The sequence below is a fragment of the Coregonus clupeaformis genome, chromosome 30 (genome assembly GCF_020615455.1).
Source record: "Coregonus clupeaformis isolate EN_2021a chromosome 30, ASM2061545v1, whole genome shotgun sequence".
Lineage (NCBI taxonomy): Eukaryota > Metazoa > Chordata > Actinopteri > Salmoniformes > Salmonidae > Coregonus > Coregonus clupeaformis.
Genome location: NC_059221.1, coordinates 44,244,543 through 44,263,531, shown reverse-complemented (window position 1 = coordinate 44,263,531; position 18,989 = coordinate 44,244,543). Strand labels below are relative to the sequence as shown.

General features: G+C 42.8%; 1 protein-coding gene across 5 annotated transcripts in view; it reads left to right on the top strand.

The window, feature by feature from the left end:
- Nucleotides 1-18,989, top strand: part of crtc3 (CREB regulated transcription coactivator 3) — a 75,413-nt gene that overhangs the window by 11,545 nt on the left and 44,879 nt on the right. For all 5 annotated transcript variants that reach the window (XM_041899202.2, XM_041899200.2, XM_041899199.2 and 2 more), the window contains exons 2-3: nucleotides 4,823-4,933; nucleotides 10,984-11,115. In XM_041899202.2, the coding sequence (XP_041755136.2) occupies nucleotides 4,823-4,933; nucleotides 10,984-11,115 (243 nt within the window). The remainder of the gene's footprint in view (nucleotides 1-4,822; nucleotides 4,934-10,983; nucleotides 11,116-18,989) is intronic.

The window sequence follows — 18,989 nt, the reverse complement described above, 5'->3', positions numbered from 1 at the left end:
CGAAAATAAAGCAATTGTACATGAGAGGGCGTGATAAATGACTTTGTTTTAGCACGGCTGTGCTGTGGTCATAGGTACAAGGCGGCACAAAGTACCGTAGATCAGCACAGCCGTGCTAAAAAAGTTGTTTTGCACAACCTCGAGTGTACAATAGCTTTTCTACATTTACATTTACATCATTTAGCAGACGCTCTTATCCAGAGCGACTTACAAATTGGTGCATTCAACTTATGGTAGCAAGTGGGACAACCACTTTTTTTCTTTTTTTTCTATGGGGGGTAGAAGGATTACTTTATACTATTCCAGGTATTCTTTAAAGAGGTAGGGTTTCAAGTGTCTCCGGAAGGTGGTCAGTGACTCCGCTGTCGTGGGGGAGCTTGTTCCACCATTGGGGTGCCAGAGCAGCAAATAGCTTTGACTGGGCTGAGCGGGAACTGTGCTTCTGTAGAGGTAGGGGAGCTAGCAGGCCAGAGGTGGATGAACGTAGTGCCCTCGTTTGTGTTTAGGGTCTGATCAGAGCCTGAAGGTAAGGAGGTGCCGTTCCCCTCACAGCTCCGTAGGCAAGCACCATGGTCTTGTAGTAGATGCGAGCCTCAACTGGAAGCCAGTGGAGTGTGCGGAGGAGCGGGGTGACATGAGAGAACATGGGAAGGTCGAACACCAGACGGGCTGCGGCGTTCTGGATAAATTGTAGGGGTTTAATGGCACAGGCAGGGAGCCCAGCCAACAGCGAGTTGTAGTAATCCAGTAAATTCTACAATGCCCCCAAAAAAAAAAAAATAGAACATATATATATATATATATATATATACACACACACACACACACACACACACACACACACACACACACACACACACAGTGAGGGAAAACGTTTTTGATCCCCTGCTGATTTTGTACGTTTGCCAACTGACAAAGAAATGATCAGTCTATAATTTTAATGGTAGGTTTATTTGAACAGTGAGAGACAGAATAACAACAAAACAATCCAGAAAAACGCATGTCAAAAATGTTATAAATTGATTTGCATTTTAATGAGGGGAAATAAGTATTTGACCCCCTCTCAATCAGAAAGATTTCTGGCTCCCAGGTGTCTTTTATACAGGTAACGAGCTGAGATTAGGAGCACTCCCAGATTAGGAGCACACTCTTCAAGGGAGTGCTCCTAATCTCAGTTTGTTACCTGTATAAAAGACACCTGTCCACAGAAGCAATCAATCAATCAGATTCCAAACTCTCCACCATGGCCAAGACCAAAGAGCTCTCCAAGGATGTCAGGGACAAGATTGTATACCTACACAAGGCTGGAATGGGCTATAAGACCATCGCCAAGAAGCTTGGTGAGAAGGTGACAACAGTTGGTGCGATTATTCGCAAATGGAAGAAACACAAAATAACTGTCAATCTCCCTCGGCCTGGGGCTCCATGCAAGATCTCACCTCATGGAGTTGCAATGATCATGAGAACGGTGAGGAATCAGCCCAGAACTACACGGGAGGATCTTGTCAATGATCTCAGGGCAGCTGGGACCATAGTCACCAAGAAAACAATTGGTAACACACTACGCCGTGAAGGTCCTGCAGCACCCGCAAGGTCCCCCTGCTCAAGAAAGCACATATACAGGGCCAGCTGAAGTTTGCCAATGAACATCTGAATGATTCAGAGGAGAACTGGGTGAAAGTGTTGTGGGCAGATGAGACCAAAATCGAGCTCTTTGGCATCAACTCAACTCGCCGTGTTTGGAGGAGGAGGAATGCTGCCTATGACCCCAAGAACACCATCCCCACTGTCAAACATGGAGGTGGAAACATTATGCTTTGGGGGTGTTTTTCTGCTAAGGGGACAGGACAACTTCACCGCATCAAAGGGACGATGGACGGGGCCATGTACCGTCAAATCTTGGGTGAGAACCTCCTTCCCTCAGCCAGGGCATTGAAAATGGGTCGTGGATGGGTATTCCAGCATGACAATGACCCAAAACACACGGCCAAGGCAACAAAGGAGTGGCTCAAGAAGAAGCACATTAAGGTCCTGGAGTGGCCTAGCCAGTCTCCAGACCTTAATCCCATAGAAAATCTGTGGAGGGAGCTGACGGTTGGAGTTGCCAAACGTCAGCCTCGAAACCTTAATGACTTGGAGAAGATCTGCAAAGAGGAGTGGAACAAAATCCCTCCTGAGATGTGTGCAAACCTGGTGGCCAACTACAAGAAACTTCTGACCTCTGTGATTGCCAACAAGGGTTTTGCCACCAAGTACTAAGTCATGTTTTGCAGAGGGGTCAAATACTTATTTCCCTCATTAAAATGCAAATCAATTCATAACATTTTTGACATGCGTTTTTCTGGTTTTTGTTGTTGTTGTTCTGTCTCCCACTGTTCAAATAAACCTACCATTAAAATTATAGACTGATCATGTCTTTGTCAGTGGGCAAACGTACAAAATCAGCAGGGCATCAAATACTTTTTTCCCTCACTGTATATATATATATATATATATATATATATATATATATATATACACACACACACACACACACAGTGGCTTGCGAAAGTATTCACCCCCTTGGCATTTTTCCTATTTTGTTGCCTTACAACCTGGAATTAAAATTTATTTGGGGGGGGGGGTTTGTATCATTTGATTTACACAACATGCCTACCACTTTGAAGATGCAAAATATTTTTTCTTGTGAAACAAACAAGAAATAAGACACAAAAAAAATAGAACTGTACACCAGCGTGCATAACTATTCACCCCCCCAAAGTCAATACTTTGTAGAGCCACCTTTTGCAGCAATTACAGCTGCAAGTCTCTTGGGGTATGTCTCTATAAGCTTGGCACATCTAGCCACTGGGATTTTTTTCCCATTTTTCAGGGCAAAACTGCTCCTGCTCCTTCAATTTGGATGGGTTCCTCTGGTGGACAGCAATCTTTAAGTCATACCACAAATTTTCAATTGGATTGAGGTCTGGGCTTTGACTAGGCCATTCCAAGACATTTAAATATTTCCCCTTAAACCACTCGAGTGTTGCTTTAGCAGTATCCTTAGGGTCATTCTCCTGCTGGAAGGTGAACCTCCGTCCCAGTCTAAAATCTCTGGAAGACAAACAGGTTTCCTCAAGAATTTCCCTGTAATTAGCGCCATCCATCATTCCTTCAATTCTCACCAGTTTCCCAGTCCCTGCCGATGGAAAAACATCCCCACAGCATATGTTTGCTTATTTTTTTTCTTTAAGCAATGGCTTTTTTCTGGCCATTCTTCCTTAAAGCCCAGCTCTGTGGAGTGTATGGCTTAAAGTGGTCCTATGGACAGATACTCCAATCTCCGCTGTGGAGTTTTGCAGCTCCTTCAGGGTTATCTTTGGTCTCTTTGTTGCCTCTCTGATTAATGCCCTACTTGCCTGGTCCGTGAGTTTTGGTGGGCGACCCTCTCTTGGCAGGTTTGTTGTGGTGCCATATTCTTTCAATTTTTTAATAATGGATTTAATGGTGCTCCGTGGGATGTTCAAAGTTTCGCATATATATATTTTTTTTATAACCCAACCCTGATCTGTACTTCTCCACAACTTTGTCCCTGACCTGTTTGGAGAGCTCCTTGGTCTTCATGGTGCCGCTTGCTTGGTTGTGCCCCTTGCTTAGTGGGGTTGCAGACTCTGCAGCCTTTCAGAACAGGTGTATGTATGTGTGTGTGTGTATGTGTATGTATATATATATATATACTGAGATCGTGTGACACTTAGATTGCACACAGGTGGACTTTATTTAACACATTTTGTGACTTCTGAAGGTAATTGGTTTCACCAGATCTTATTTAGGGGCTTCATAGCAAAGGGGGTGAATACATATGCACGCACCTCTTTTCTGTTATTTATTTTGTGTAATTTTTTTAAGTTATTTTTTTCACTTCACCAATTTGGAGAATTTTGTGTATGTCCATTACATGAAATCCAAATAAAAATCATTTTAAATTACAGGTTGTAATGCAACAAAATAGGAAAAGCGCCAAGGGGGATGAATACTTTTGCAAGGCACTGTATATAACGTTATTTTGATAAATGTATTCATAGGCTACTATTTCATCCCTCAACGAAAATATAGTTCTGACATTTATGGTTTCTAGCCAAGCCGGCTGACCGTTCATTCTATCAGTTAGTTTGCCAGAGACGCGACCCATTCGTTAAATATTTGTGTTCTATATCTATGGATGCGTCCCAGTCGTTCGTTCTAAATGTTCCGTTGCCATGCTGGCTGGCAACGCTCTTATCCCTTGCTTGCTAGCTAGCAAACAACGGCTAACACAGTCAGGTCAAGCAGCTAGAATAACAGCAAAGTAGCTGCAATTGTGTTTGTTTAAGCTGTTTTGGATACATCCATAACAATGAGCTAATGATGCATGATTTCGCCCGGCATAGAAAATGTGCTCTCTCATCAGGACACTGTTCAGAGGAGCAAGCCAACTACACCGCTAACGCAATTACTTAAAACTGAAGCTGGTAAGACAGCAAACTAGCTGCATTATGCTGATTCATGATTTCAAATGGCTGAGAAAAGATGTCAGTCTCGTCCTGACATTTTAATTCTCAATAGTACAGCGGAGATCGAATTTCAATATTGAAACTATGTTGCAACTGTCAAGAGACAGATGGCAACTATTGTACAGCGCGTCTCGACCAATCACAATGCTTGTTTTGACCAACCCGTTGTAGAAGCCTGCACTGCACACCTCCAGGCAGGACCGCTATTGGACATCCCTCAAATAAATCCTGCTCATCCTTCCTCTGTGGCTCCTTGGTAACTGACATGTTGTTTTGTTGTTGACCAACAGGTGCAGTTCCAGAAGATCCAACAGCTGCGTCAGACCCAGACCAGGGCCCACTACTATGGAGGCTCCCTGCCCAACGTCAACCAGATCGGCAACGCCAGCGCCGACTTCCAGGTGAGTCCCCCTCCTCAACAATCATGTTCCCTTTTTTTCCCAAAAATGTTTTATATACTGTGTCTTCAGAAAGTATTCATACCCCTTGACTTATTCCACAATTTGTTGTTACATCCTGAATTCAAAATTGATTCATTAATTTTTTTGAATCCCAACCATCTACACACAGTACCCCATAATGACAAATTGAAAACATGTTTTTAGACATTTTTGGAAATGTATTGAAAATGAAATACAGAAATTAATTACATAAGTATTCATAACCCTGATTCAATACTTTGTAGAAGCACCTTTGGTGGCGATAACACCTGTGAGTCTTTCTGGGTAAGTCTCTGAGCTTTGCACACCTGGATGGACAATATTAGCCCCAAAGTCTTCAAGCTCTGTCAAATTGGTTGTTGATCATTGCTAGAGAACCATTTTCAAGTCTTGCCATAGATTTTCAAGCAGATTTAAGTCAAAACTGTAACTCGGCCACTCTGGAATATTCACTTTCTTCTTGGTAAGCAACTCCAGTGTAGATTTGACCTTGTGTTTTAGGTTATTGTCCTGCTGAAAGGTGAATTCATCTCCCAGTGTCTGGTGGAAAGCAGACTGAACCAGGTTTTCCTCTATGCTTTTGCCTGTGCTTAGCTCCATTCTGTTTCTTTTTTACCCTGAAAAATTCCCCAGTCCTTAATGATTACAAGCATACCCATAACCAATGTTCCCTCTAAGCTGCGTGCAGTAGCTCCGAGACTGCCTCGCAGCTCCCCAGGACTGCTGCGCAGAAGAAATATCAGTCCACGGAGAGAAGCACAAGATTGAACTTCACTCAACTTTCTAGAGTTTTCCCTGTTAGTTAACACTATTAACCTTTCCCTTTACTGTGGCAATTGTGATTGAACCAACGCAATATTAGCCACTTTCAATGCAACATACCGAAACAAAACAAACTATGCAAGAGATGTTGTTGTTGGCAGAAAGCATCGGAGTAGGATTGTATTACACACGCCTCAGGCCATACTCTACACAGACCGGTGCAGCGTAACCAATCAGAGCTGCAGTAGTCCTATATGCAAATAGACCATTGCCAAATATGGATCTGTGCCATTTACTTTGAACTGGACTGTGTTTACAGCTGTGGTCATGAGTAGATGCGCTTGTGTTGAGATCAAAGCAAGAGCTGCATGTAGCCACGTGTGCATATTTTGTTCATATCCTTGGCTAGTTAGTGAGTTTTTAGCCCAGTTATAGATACTTTTTTTGTCTGGAATAGGGGTATGAAGACATCTTTGAAAAGCGAGTAGGTAAAGAGCTTTTTTGTGTGCTAAAGGGGCAGTGTTGTATTTTGATACAGGCTTGAATAAGCTAAGTAGCCAATAGGCAGAGGGTAGTATAATCTGTCTGATTCTCTGTAGGAATGGTATGGGAATAATAATGCATTTTATTTTATAAAGTGGTTTCTTCCATCAAACAACACCAACATTTTCAGTCACCTCCTTGTCTGAAGGACATGTGGATAAACATGTTAATGTCAAGCCCTGCATGTTTTTTTTCCAAAGGTCTCATGGAATGTAGGCCTACGTTGAACACCACACATTGGCTGCTACTTTAGGCTGAATGATAGAACGGCTATTTCCATGTAAAAATGTTATGGGATGCATTTTTCCATTGTTTTTTGACGCTAGGCCTCTGGTAGGCTTACATTATGATCAAATAGCCACAGTAGCTTTGGCTACTGTTAAAACTGTAACTTAAAGTGGGTACAGCCTCACTGTTCATAGTGAAAGCGCACTGGAAGTTGCACAGAATAATCACAACGTTCAAGTTTGCGTTCAGCAGATCTGAAATTTGCTCAGTGCCAACATTTTTTTGAGGAAACATTGCCCAAAACATGATGCAGCAACCACTTGAAAATATAGAGAGTGTTACTCAGTAAAATGCTCTAATGGAATTGCCTCAAATGTAACACTATTCTTTTTTTTTTGCAGTATTACTTTACTGCCTTGTTGCAAACAGACTGCATGTTTTGGAATACTTTGGATAGGCTTCCTTTTCACCCTGTCAATTAGGTTAGTATTGTGTAGTAACTACAATGTTGTTTATTCATCCTCAGTTTTCTCCTATCACAGCCAATACACTCTAACTGTTTTAAAGTCACCATTGGCCTCATGGTGAAATGTCCTTCCTCTCCGGCAACTGAGTTAGGAACGACGCCTGCATCTTTGTAGTGACTGGGTGTATTGACATACCATCCAAAGTGTAATTAATAACTTCTCCATGCTCAAAGGGATATTCAATATCTGTTTGTTTTTTTTGTTTGCGAGGCATTGGAAAACCTCCCTGGTCAAATGTTTGAAATTCACTGCTTGACTGAGGGACCTTACAGATAATTGTATGTGTGGGGTACCGAGATGAGGTAGTCACAAAATCATCTTAAACACTGTTATTGCAAACAGAGTTAATGCAACTTATGTGACTTGTTAAGCACATTTTTACTCTTGAACTTATTTAGGCTTGCCATATCAAAGGGGTTGAATACTTATTGACTGAAGACATTTCAGCTTTACATTTTGTATTAATTTGTAAACATTTTCGAAAAACATAATGTGTAAAAAGTAAAGGGGTTTGAATACTTCCTGAAGGCATCGTATTTATTTATTTATCCAGACGGTACAGTGAGGGGAAAAAGTATTTGATCCCCTGCTGATTTTGTACGTTTGCCCACTGACAAAGAAATGATCAGTCTATAATTTTAATGGTAGGTTTATTTGAACAGTGAGAGACAGAATAACAACAAAGAAATCCAGAAAAACACATGTCAAAAATGTAATAAATTGATTTGCATTTTAATGAGGGAAATAAGTATTTGACCCCTCTGCAAAACATGTACTTAGTACTTGGTGGCGAAACCCTTGTTGGCAATCACAGAGGTCAGACGTTTCTTGTAGATGGCCACCAGGTTTGCACACATCTCAGGAGGGATTTTGTTCCACTCCTCTTTGCAGATCTTCTCCAAGTCATTAAGGTTTCGAGGCTGACGTTTGGCAACTCGAACCTTCAGCTCCCTCCACAGATTTACTATGGGATTAAGGTCTGGAGACTGGCTAGGCCACTCCAGGACCTTAATGTGCTTCTTCTTGAGCCACTCCTTTGTTGCCTTGGCCGTGTGTTTTTGGGTCATTGTCATGCTGGAATACCCATCCACGACCCATTTTCAATGCCCTGGCTGAGGGAAGGAGGTTCTCACCCAAGATTTGATGGTACATGGCCCCGTCCATCGTCCCTTTGATGCGGTGAAGTTGTCCTGTCCCCTTAGCAGAAAAACACCCCCAAAGCATAATGTTTCCACCTCCATGTTTGACGGTGGGGATGGTGTTCTTGGGGTCATAGGCAGCATTCCTCATCCTCCAAACACGGCGAGTTGAGTTGATGCCAAAGAGCTCGATTTTGGTCTCATTTGACCACAACACTTTCACCCAGTTCTCCTCTGAATCATTCAGATGTTCATTGGCAAACTTCAGACGGGCATGTATATGTGCTTTCTTGAGCAGGGGGACCTTGCGGGCGCTGCAGGATTTCAGTCCTTCACGGCGTAGTGTGTTACCAATTGTTTTCTTGGTGACTATGGTCCCAGCTGCCTTGAGATCATTGACAAGATCCTCCCGTGTAGTTCTGGGCTGATTCCTCACTGTTCTCATGATCATTGAACTCCACGAGGTGAGATCTTGCATGGAGCCCCAGGCCGAGGGAGATTGACAGTTCTTTTGTGTTGTCACCTTCTCACCAAGCTGCTTGGCGATGGTCTTGTAGCCCATTCCAGCCTTGTGTAGGTCTACAATCTTGTCCCTGACATCCTTGGAGAGCTCGTTGGTCTTGGCCATGGTGGAGAGTTTGGAATCTGATTGATTGATTGCTTCTGTGGACAGGTGTCTTTTATACAGGTAACAAGCTGAGATTAGGAGCACTCCCTTTAAGAATGTGCTCCTAATCTCAGCTCGTTACCTGTATTAAAGACACCTGGGAGCCAGAAATCTTTCTGATTTGAGAAGGGGTCAAATACTTATTTCCCTCATTAAAATGCAAATCAATATATAATTTTTTTTACATTGATTTTTTTGTTGTTATTCTGTCTCTCACTGTTCAAATAAACCTACCATTAAAATTATAGACTGATCATTTCATTGTCAGTTGGCAAACGTACAAAATCAGCAGGGGATCAAATACTTTTTTCCAGATGGGGTACCAGGAAGTGAACCCCGGTCTCTGGCGTGGGGATAACTTGTTGACGGTGTTACACCCTGAGCCAAACTCAGGCACTGGGTACCATGACCCGTCAGTAATTTTAATATTCTACAAGTCTGGCAAGCTAGACTAAGTAGTAAGGTACAACAGTGTTATGGAACTTTTGGATATAAATATTTTATGTACGGTAAGGTCTAAGTTTTCACTGCTTGGTATGGACTTCAAGCTGACAGAGCATGTTCCCCTGCTGTAGCAGATAAAATGGCTAGATCATTTTTGTAAATTAAAAACAATATTAATGTAGACTTACAGGGATACTTCTGCATTTTGGCAATGAGGCCCTTTATCTACTTCCCCAGAGTCAGATGAACTTGTGGATACCATTTTTATGTTTCTGTGTCCAGTAAGAAGGAAGTTGGAGGTAGTTTTGTGAGTCAATGTTAACTAGCGTTAGCGCAATGACTGGAAGTCTATGGTTATCTACTATACCTAGGCCTCCATTCGACGTGTTTGGTCATTACTTCTATGGCCAATTATTTTTTTATTCACCAACTAGACATTCAACCAAGAAAGGGCCGCAAGATTGGGATGAGTAGCCCCATTGTCCTCGCACCCAGCAACAGCACACATGTACATTTACTGTAAAAACCACAGTATGTTTGATGCACATTTACCGTAAAAACTACAGTATGTGTGACAGTTTCTGGAAAAGGAGACTCGCCTTGTCTCTGTTAGGCAGTAATTACAAGGTCCCTCTCAACAAATCCAGGCCAGACCACAATGACCCCCTAGATGCACACGCACATGGCGCTCCGCACAGTACAGTACAGCACTATACTTTCAGAAATTCAAAACAGCAAGCCTCTCTTGAGAACTCCAACTAAATAATTCAGATGTTAATCTTACCCAGACAAGCAACAACAAAATACAGAGATCTGTTCTCTGGCTTTGGTCTGTCTCGTTCAGCCCCAGAAGAAACACACAGAGTGGGTGAATGTGATAGCGCTGTAGCTGCCCACGTGGGATTGCTTGTATTGGTTTCAGTCCTCAGAGGATAGAGGGGAGAGCGCTAACGTTAGCCTAGATGTGTATTCTACAATACAGTAGCTCCAGGTAAAAGTGCCCTTGTGTTGAAGAATGGCTCTTTTGAGGGGTGGGAGCAGTGATCTCTGGATCTAGTTCTGCATTCCAAATGGTACCCTATTCCCTTTTATAGTGCACTACTTTAGACCAGATCCCTATGGGCCCTGGTCAAAGGTAGTGCACTATAAAGGGAATAGGGTGCCATTTGGGATGCAGGCCTAGAAACCAGACTTGATATCACAGTAGAAAAACATTGCTCTTTCCCCCTTAGGGATGCTAGTACAGGTTTAATGGACCTGGCTGCACTTGATCCTAATCATTTGTTAGTGCTCATTGTAACAGTAGGGATGTCCTTTTGGTTAGGGTTTGAGTGTTTTAATGAATGATATCTGTCTGAAATCAAGGAGTAAAAGTAGGTTGTTAGTCATGTAGTACCTACACACTGTAGACAGAATTAAAGCTGTTATTTTTGTTCTTGTCTGTCTCTCTGTCTGCCCCAGTCGGTTTCTCTGTCTCTCTGTCTCTCATAATAGTATTACAAAAGTGAGAATAATAACAATAGTAATACTGGTACTAGTTGTAACATCATTACTAATCATGGAATAGTAATAGCATGGAAAAGCTTATTTAGCTACAGACTGTCCCTCAGGCTGTGGCAGGAGACCAAGTATTTGGCTGCCAAAACATTTTGGTTCGTCTCTCTCTCATATTAACATCCCCCCTCTCTCCCTCTTCCTCAGGGTGGCTTCCCAGGGGCCTTGGACAGTGTCAGGGGGACACGTCACCATGGCCTGGTGGAGAGGGTGCACCGGGACCGCAACCAACGCATTAACTTGCCTCACCGCCGGCCCATCGACAAGCACGGACGGCAGATATCCTTCCACTACCACAAGTAGTACCAGTAGGAACCAGTTACCGGTAGTATTTAGTAGCAACTAGTGTCTAGCAGTAACTCGTACATATAGAAACTAGTACCAGTAGTACGTAGTGAACTTACCAGTAGTAACTATTACCACACTTAGTACCAGTGCAACATCTGAGGCCCTCAGAAATGTGTTTTGCTTCTAAAATGTCAGAATTCTCACACGCATGTTGACAAAGCTGATGAAACCTGTAACAACGGTTTACGACTAATAAATGCCATGATTTGTCAGTAACTGTCAATCAATACATTACATCTGAATTTCAGCATAGAGGTTCATGTTGTGGCCTATGCAGAGGGGCGCACAACCCTTGTTGTGCCATTGGACTACAGTGTAGCTTACCCAGCATGTAATGTGCTCTTAAAATGCATATCTATGGAATTGTTGATTGCACTTTTCCACTAGACATTTATTTTACTGTTGTTTTAACAGGGAGTCACCATTGAGACCAAGGTTTATTTTACAAGGAAGCAAATACAATGTAAAATATTGTTGCAGCCATAAGGTGGTTGCACTGTTGGTCTTTGCCGTGTGTCCTTTTGGCAGGTTTGTGTGTGGTGTAAATTTGTGTGTGCTCGCTGACCTTTGCTAGTGTGGGCAGAGTGTTGTTAAAGCCCAAGGCTCAGTTAGTCATTATAAAAACATGAAATGTAATGCATTGTGCCAGTCACTGACAGTACGGCTTAATGGACATTGACATTGGTGGGAGATTTTGGATGGGAGAGATAGTGTGTGTGTGTGTGTGTGTGTGTGTTACTGCAGTGATTCCCCTATATTAATTTAGCAGAGGCGATCCACCGCTGTTAAATCGCTGCCGCCACTGATACAATAAATATATGTAATTTTCTGGATGTTAATGTTTTCAAAGTAATCTTAAACAACATACACTCACCGACCAGTTTATTAGGTGCACCCATCTAGTACCGTGTTGGACCCCTCTTTGCCTCCAGAACAGCCTGAATTCTTCGGGGGCATTCTACAAGGTGTCGGAAACATTCCACAGGGATGGTGGTCCATGCTGACGCGATGGCATCACGCAGTTGCTGCAGATTGGACGGCGGTACATTCATGCTGCGAACTGCCCGTTCCATCTGGGGATTGCGCAGGCCACTCAAGGAAACTGAAATCCCTGTCATGTTCCAGGTGATGTTTTTCCACTCCTCAATTGTCCAGTGGTGATCGCGTGCCCACTGGAGCCGCTTCTTCTGGTTTTTAGCTGATAGGAGTGGAACCCGGTGTGGTCATCTGCTGCGCTAGCCCATCCTCAACAAGTTCTGTGCTTATTTGGCTGTTTGTGGCCCGCCTGTTAGCTTGCACGATTCTTGCCATTCTCCTTCAACCTCTATCATCAACAAGCTGTTTTCGCCCACAGGACTGACTGGATGTTTTTCAGATGATTCTCGGTAAACCCTAGACACCGTCATGCGTGAAAAGCCCAGGAGGGCGGCAGTTTCTGAGATACTGGATCCGGCGCGCCTGGCATCGACGATCATACCATGCTCAAAGTCGCTTAGGTCACTTGTTTTGCCCATTCTAACGTTCAATCGAACAGTTAATGAATGCATCAATGCCTGCTTTATATAGCAAGCCACAGCCACGTGACTCAATGTCTGTAGGAGCGATCCGTTTTTGTGAACTGGGTGTGTACCTAATAAACTGGCCGGTGAATGTATGTAGGAAAGGAAAATGGAGCCATATATTTTTTTGTAAGATCATCTTTGAGAACTAACAATCACCAAAATAAAAACTAGACAGTTAGGGAGAATGTAAAAATATAAAAATGTCATAACATGGGGCCTCCATGACATGGCATAAGCCACGGAAAAATTTGTATAATTGCAGGAAATTTGCTTTAAAACTGCACATTTTCGGTTTCTAACTGTGTGGGTTAGTAGGAGGAGTGATGTGGGAGTGGGTCTGCGAGCTCGAACGCTCAAATTCTCAAAGTAGTGAAAGGAGAAAGGATGGTCTTTCTTTGGAAACACCAGCTATCAGTCAGCCCTTTCAGAAACCCTTTCTTCAAGCACTGTCTCCGAGCCAGTATATTCTATAATAATAATAATATGCCATTTAGCAGACGCTTTTATCCAAAGCGACTTACAGTCATGTGTGCATACATTTTTACGTATGGGTGGTCCCGGGGATCGAACCCACTACCCTGGCGTTACAAGCGCCATGCTCTACCAATTGAGCTACAGAGGACCACACCCTACTCAATTGTGTGGTTTGCTTGTGTTACACTGTTTTCACACGATGCAAAGAAAGACTGAGTCGGTGAGTAAGTGGGGGGAAAGAGCAAGTGAATAAGCAGGGCCTAACACCCGCCAAATGTGGGTCGATTTTAGCATTTGAGGGTAAGATGTCTATTTCATCAGCCACGTTGGTGGGTCGGTGGGTGGTCAGGGCTCCGCAGTGCGAGCATTTCACATTTCACTCGTATTTGTGAATAAAAATAGTCAGTATGTGGTCCTCTGTAGCTCAGCTGGTAGAGCACGGCGCTTGTAACGCCAAGGTAGTGGGTTCGATCCCCGGGACCACCCATACACAAATAATGTATGCACGCATGACTGTAAGTCGCTTTGGATAAAAGCGTCTGCTAAATGGCTTATTATTATTATTATTATTATTATTATTATTATATCACATTATAGCAAAATAAATGCTGCGGTAGCTGTTTAAAAAGTATTTCTGCCTCGTGCTGCAACACTGCCTGGCTGGGGGCTGTGCTGTGAAGAGCATAAAAGTTGGTCTAATTTACTTGAAATGAAAGTCTACTGAAGTGAGACTTTGTCCTTGTGTTTCTTGGCTATTTACATTGTTCTGTTCACATGCTAGGTTGTTGGAGTTTCAGCTGCTAGGGAAGAGAAGCAACGCGGATACTAGTCGGACTCAATCTCACAGGCACAAAACATGACTCGCATTGCATTACCACGGTAACCTCCCGCCCTGAAGGGGCAGGTGAATGTTTTGTCTCATCTGTGATATTTTGGTTAAAAGACTCGGGACACAAAAAAGGAAAGAAATTGAACAATATACCACTTCACTTCTTACTAGTAATGGTTGAGAACTTGACTGAGAATGTAGTACTTACTGTTGCTAGCAGATCAAGTTCTGGGAAGTTGTCTACGGTTGGTCTTGGAGATGGGGGTGTGTGAGAAAGGGAAAGAGAAGAGAGGGGGGAGAGTGTGTGTTCACGTGCCACTCTGTGTGTGATCTCGCCGGGCTGCAGCAGCAGAGAGTGGAAGTCTGGTTTTGAAGGATATTTCATCTGGACGACTCCCTGTTAGCCTGTGGCAAATAATGTTGATAAGTTATTCCGAGTGAGGCATGCGTGCACGAACACACACATACAGTTGAAGTCGGAAGTTTACATACACTTAGGTTGGAGTCATTAAAACTTGTTTTTCAACCACTTCACACTTTGGTTAGGACATCTACTTTGTGCATGACACAAGTAATTTTTCAAACAATTGTTTACAGACAGATTATTTCACTTATAATTCACTATCACAATTCCAGTGGGTCAGAAGTTTACATACACTAAGTTGACTGTGCCTTTAAACAGCTTGGACAATTCTAGAAAATGATGTCATGGCTTTAGAAGCTTCTGATAGGCTAATTGACATCATTTGAGTCAATTGGAGGTGTACCTGTGGATGTATTTCAAGGCCTACCTTCAAACTCAGTGCCTCTTTGCTTGACATCATGGGAAGATCAAAAGAAATCAGCCAAGACCTCAGAAAAAACATTGTAGACCTCCTCAAGTCTGGTTCATCCTTGGGAGCAATTTCAAAATGCCTGAAGGTACCACGTTCATCTGTACAAACAATAGTACGTAAGTATAAACACCATGGGACCACGCAGCCGTCATACCGCTCAGGAAGGAGACGCGTTCTGTCTCCTAGAGATGAACGTACTTTGGTGCAAAAAGTGCAAATCAATCCCAGAACAACAGCAAAGGACCTTGTGAAGATGCTGGAGGAAACCGGTACAAAAGTATCTATATCCACAGTAAAACAAGTCCTATATCGACATAACCTGAAAGGCCGCTCAGCAAGGAAGAAGCCACTGCTCCAAAAACGCCATAAAAAAGCCAGACTACGGTTTGCAACTGCACATAGGGACAAAGATCAAACTTTTTTGGAGAAATGTCCTCTGGTCTGATGAAACAAAAATTGAACTGTTTGGCCATAATGACCATCTTTATGTTTGGAGGAAACTGGGGGCGAAGAACACCATCCCAACCGTGAAGCACAGGGGTGGCGGCATCATGCTGTGGGGGTGCTTTGCTGCAGGAGGGACTGGTGCACTTCACAAAATAGATGGCATCATGAGGAAGGAAGCTTATGTGGAGATATTGAAGCAACATCTCAAGACATCAGTCAGGAAGTTAAAGCTTGGTCGCAAATGGGTCTTCCAAATGAACAATGACCCCAAGCATACTTCCAAAGTTGTGGCAAAATGGCTTAAGGACAACAGTCAAGTTATTGGAGTGGCCATCACAAAGCCCTGACCTCAATCCTATAGAAAATGTGTGGGCAGAACTGAAAAAACGTGTGCGAGCAAGGAGGCCTACAAACCTGACTCAGTTACACCAGCTCTGTCAGGAGGAATGGGCCAAAATTCACCCAACGTATTGTGTGAGGCTTGTGGAAGGCTACCCGAAACGTTTGACCCAAGTTAAACAATTTAAAGGCAATGCTACCAAATACTAATTGAGTGTATGTAAACTTCTCACCCACTGGGAATGTGATGAAAGAAAGAAAAGCTGAAATAAATCATTCTCTCTACTATTATTCTGACATTTCACATTCTTAAAGTAAAGTGGTGATCCTAACTGACCTAAAACAGGGAATTTGTACTAGGATTAAATGTCAGGAATTGTGAAAAACTGAGTTTAAATGTATTTGGTTAAGGTGTATGTAAACTTCCGACTTCAACTGTACGTACATACATACACACGCGCACACACAACATAACATAAAACACATAGGCTAACATATAACGTAAAACACTCTTAAAATAAAAGTGCACACACACACACACAGGATCCCTCCGCTCCAGTATTTGTATTTATTAGGGATCCCCATTAGCTGCTGCCAAGGTAGCAGCTACTCTTCCTGGGGTCAAACACATTAAGGCACTTAAATTACATAGAAAACAAAAGATAAAACAGTACATCATATAACATTACACCACTACATATCTACAATACAAAATGTATAATGCAACGTTATTTCAATGTGCGTGTGTCTACCTGTGTCTTCACAGTCCCTTCTGTTCCATAAGGTGTCTTTTTATGTGTAAAAAAATAAATACGGATTCTACTGCTTGCATCAGTTACCTGATGTGGAATAGAGTTCCATGTAGTCATGGCTCTATGTAGTACTGTGCGCCTCCCATAGTCTGTTCTGGACTTGGGGATTGTGAAGAGACGTCTTGTGGGGTATGCATGGGTGTCCGAGCTGTGTGCAAGTAGTTTAAACAGACACCTCGTGCATTCAGCTTGTCAACACTTCTTACAAAAACAAGTAGTGATGAAGTCAATCTCTCCTCCACTTTGAGCCATGAGAGATTGACATTCATATCATTAATGTTAGCTCCCCATGTACATTTTAAGGGCCAGCTGTACTGCACTGTTCTGAGCCAATTGTAATTTTCCTAAATCTCCCTTTGTGGCACCTGACCACACAACTGAACAGTAGTCCAGGTGTGACAACTTGGGCCTGTAGGACCTGCCTTGTTGATAGTGTTGTTAAGAAGACAGAGCAGCGCTTTATTATGGACAGACTTCTCCCCATCATAGCTACTTTTGTATCATGTTTTGACCATGACAGTTTACAATCCAGGGTTACTCCAAGCAGTTCAGTCACCTCAACTTGCTCAATTTCCACATTATTCATTACAAGATTTAGTTGAGGTTTAGTGAATGATTTGTCCCAAATACAATGCTTTAATTTTTAAAAAATATTTAGGACTAACTTATTCCTTGCCACCCATTCTGAAAAAAACTGCAGCTCTTTGTTAAGTGTTGCAGTCATTTCAGTGGCTGTAGTAGCTGACATTTATAGTGTTGAGTCAGTATGTCTGGAGAGGAAGGGACCTGCACACACAGTAGTAGGCTCTCCTGGTTTTTGGCTCTGTGTGTGCAAACAGGCCCTTTGTTTGTGTAAATAGAGGTCTCTCCACGGTGTGTGTGTGTGTGTGTTTGAGGTCTGGATACTGAGTCGGCAGCGCCCTGCAGCATACGATCTTCACACTGGGAGAAGGAAGAGGCCGGGGCAGAGGAGTATCCTCCAGCCAAAATGTGTTTTCATTCGCCGGGCTCTTTTTTTTCCCCTACACGCCAGATGTCCCTCACAGTCGAAGCTTGTTTTTCCACATGAGTCGGACTGGTCGAGTCTGCCAAGATCAGATAGGCGGTGAAAGAGAGCCGAGGAGATTTCTCTACACCCACTCTTGTTGAACATCATCTCCATTACGTCCTCTCTTCACTCACTCTCTTTACTCAGGGTTTTCTGAAGCACTGTAGATGTATCAGCAGTGGTTGGACTGTACTGTACTTGTTTTACTAGCCTACTACTACTGTACACACTTGACCATCTTCCCATTTCTCTCTCTCTCTCTCTTGTTTATTTCAACGCCCTTCACTCCATGTGGGTTTATTAACTGAATGAACTGAAGAAGGCTTTTAGCTGAAACGTTTGGGTAAAGGCGTCTGCATGCTTCCCAGACCAAACTCTTCTGTTCGGGCGCACAAATGTTTTTCTCAAGGCAAGCCGAAGTCGGTAGCCGAAGTCTACAACCCCTCGTCGGCGATTGGTCAACAGTAGGGGTTCTTCAATGAAGTGCCTGTTGTTGTTCAACGAGTGACGACTTGTCCTAATGCACATTTTCTCCCCCCAAAAATATTTTTTGCACCAAACATCCTAGTCAGACGAAAAATTGCCAGACTAAGATCTCTGCAGAAATGTCAAAATTATTGACAGATTGATTTAGTTATCTTAGATTTAATTTTTACTATTTTGAGTAAGTGTATACTGGCTACGGCGTCTCAAAATAGACAAATAGTACTATTGCCACTTTTTTTCTAGTTTTTCAAGCGAAGGTCTTTTAAGGGAGTATGCAGCACACTTGTTGTGTTCGACCTACGGCTAGGCACCAGCCCAACTGAAGCGGACGCTTTAAAATTCCCCTATGTAGAAACAATATATATTTAAAAAATGAAGTAAGCTGTTTGAAAGTACTCTGTATTTGTTGGGTTTTCTGGCACTGTTGTAAATTAGATGGTATGGGTTTTTTGGTACTGTTGTAAATGATATGGTATGGGTGTTCTGGCACTGTTGTAAATGAGATGGTATGGGTTTTCTTGCACTGTTGCAAATTAGATGGTATGGGTTTTCTTGCACTGTTGTAAATTAGATTGTATGGGTTTTCTGGCACTGTTGTAAATGAGATGGTATGGGTTTTCTTGCACTGTTGTACATGAGATGGTATGGGTTTTCTGGCACTGTTGTAAATGAGATTCTATAGGCAGTCATCAAGTCTGTGGTCAGTTTACTAGCTAATCTATTAAACTCTCAGGCAGGGTGATGCCAAGCACCCAAGTACTGTGATGTCCAGGAGAGCATACTACTTACTGTGTGCTAGTCCCTTCCTCTCTAGACATACTGAGGCGGAGGAATCATTTGTGTGTGTGTTTATTTTAAGTGTGTGTGCGCGCGCACGTCTCACTCTGAATAACTTACCAGCACCCTGTTTGCCACAGGCTGACAGGGAGTCATCCTGATGAATTATGGGAGATGGAACATGCAACTCAATAT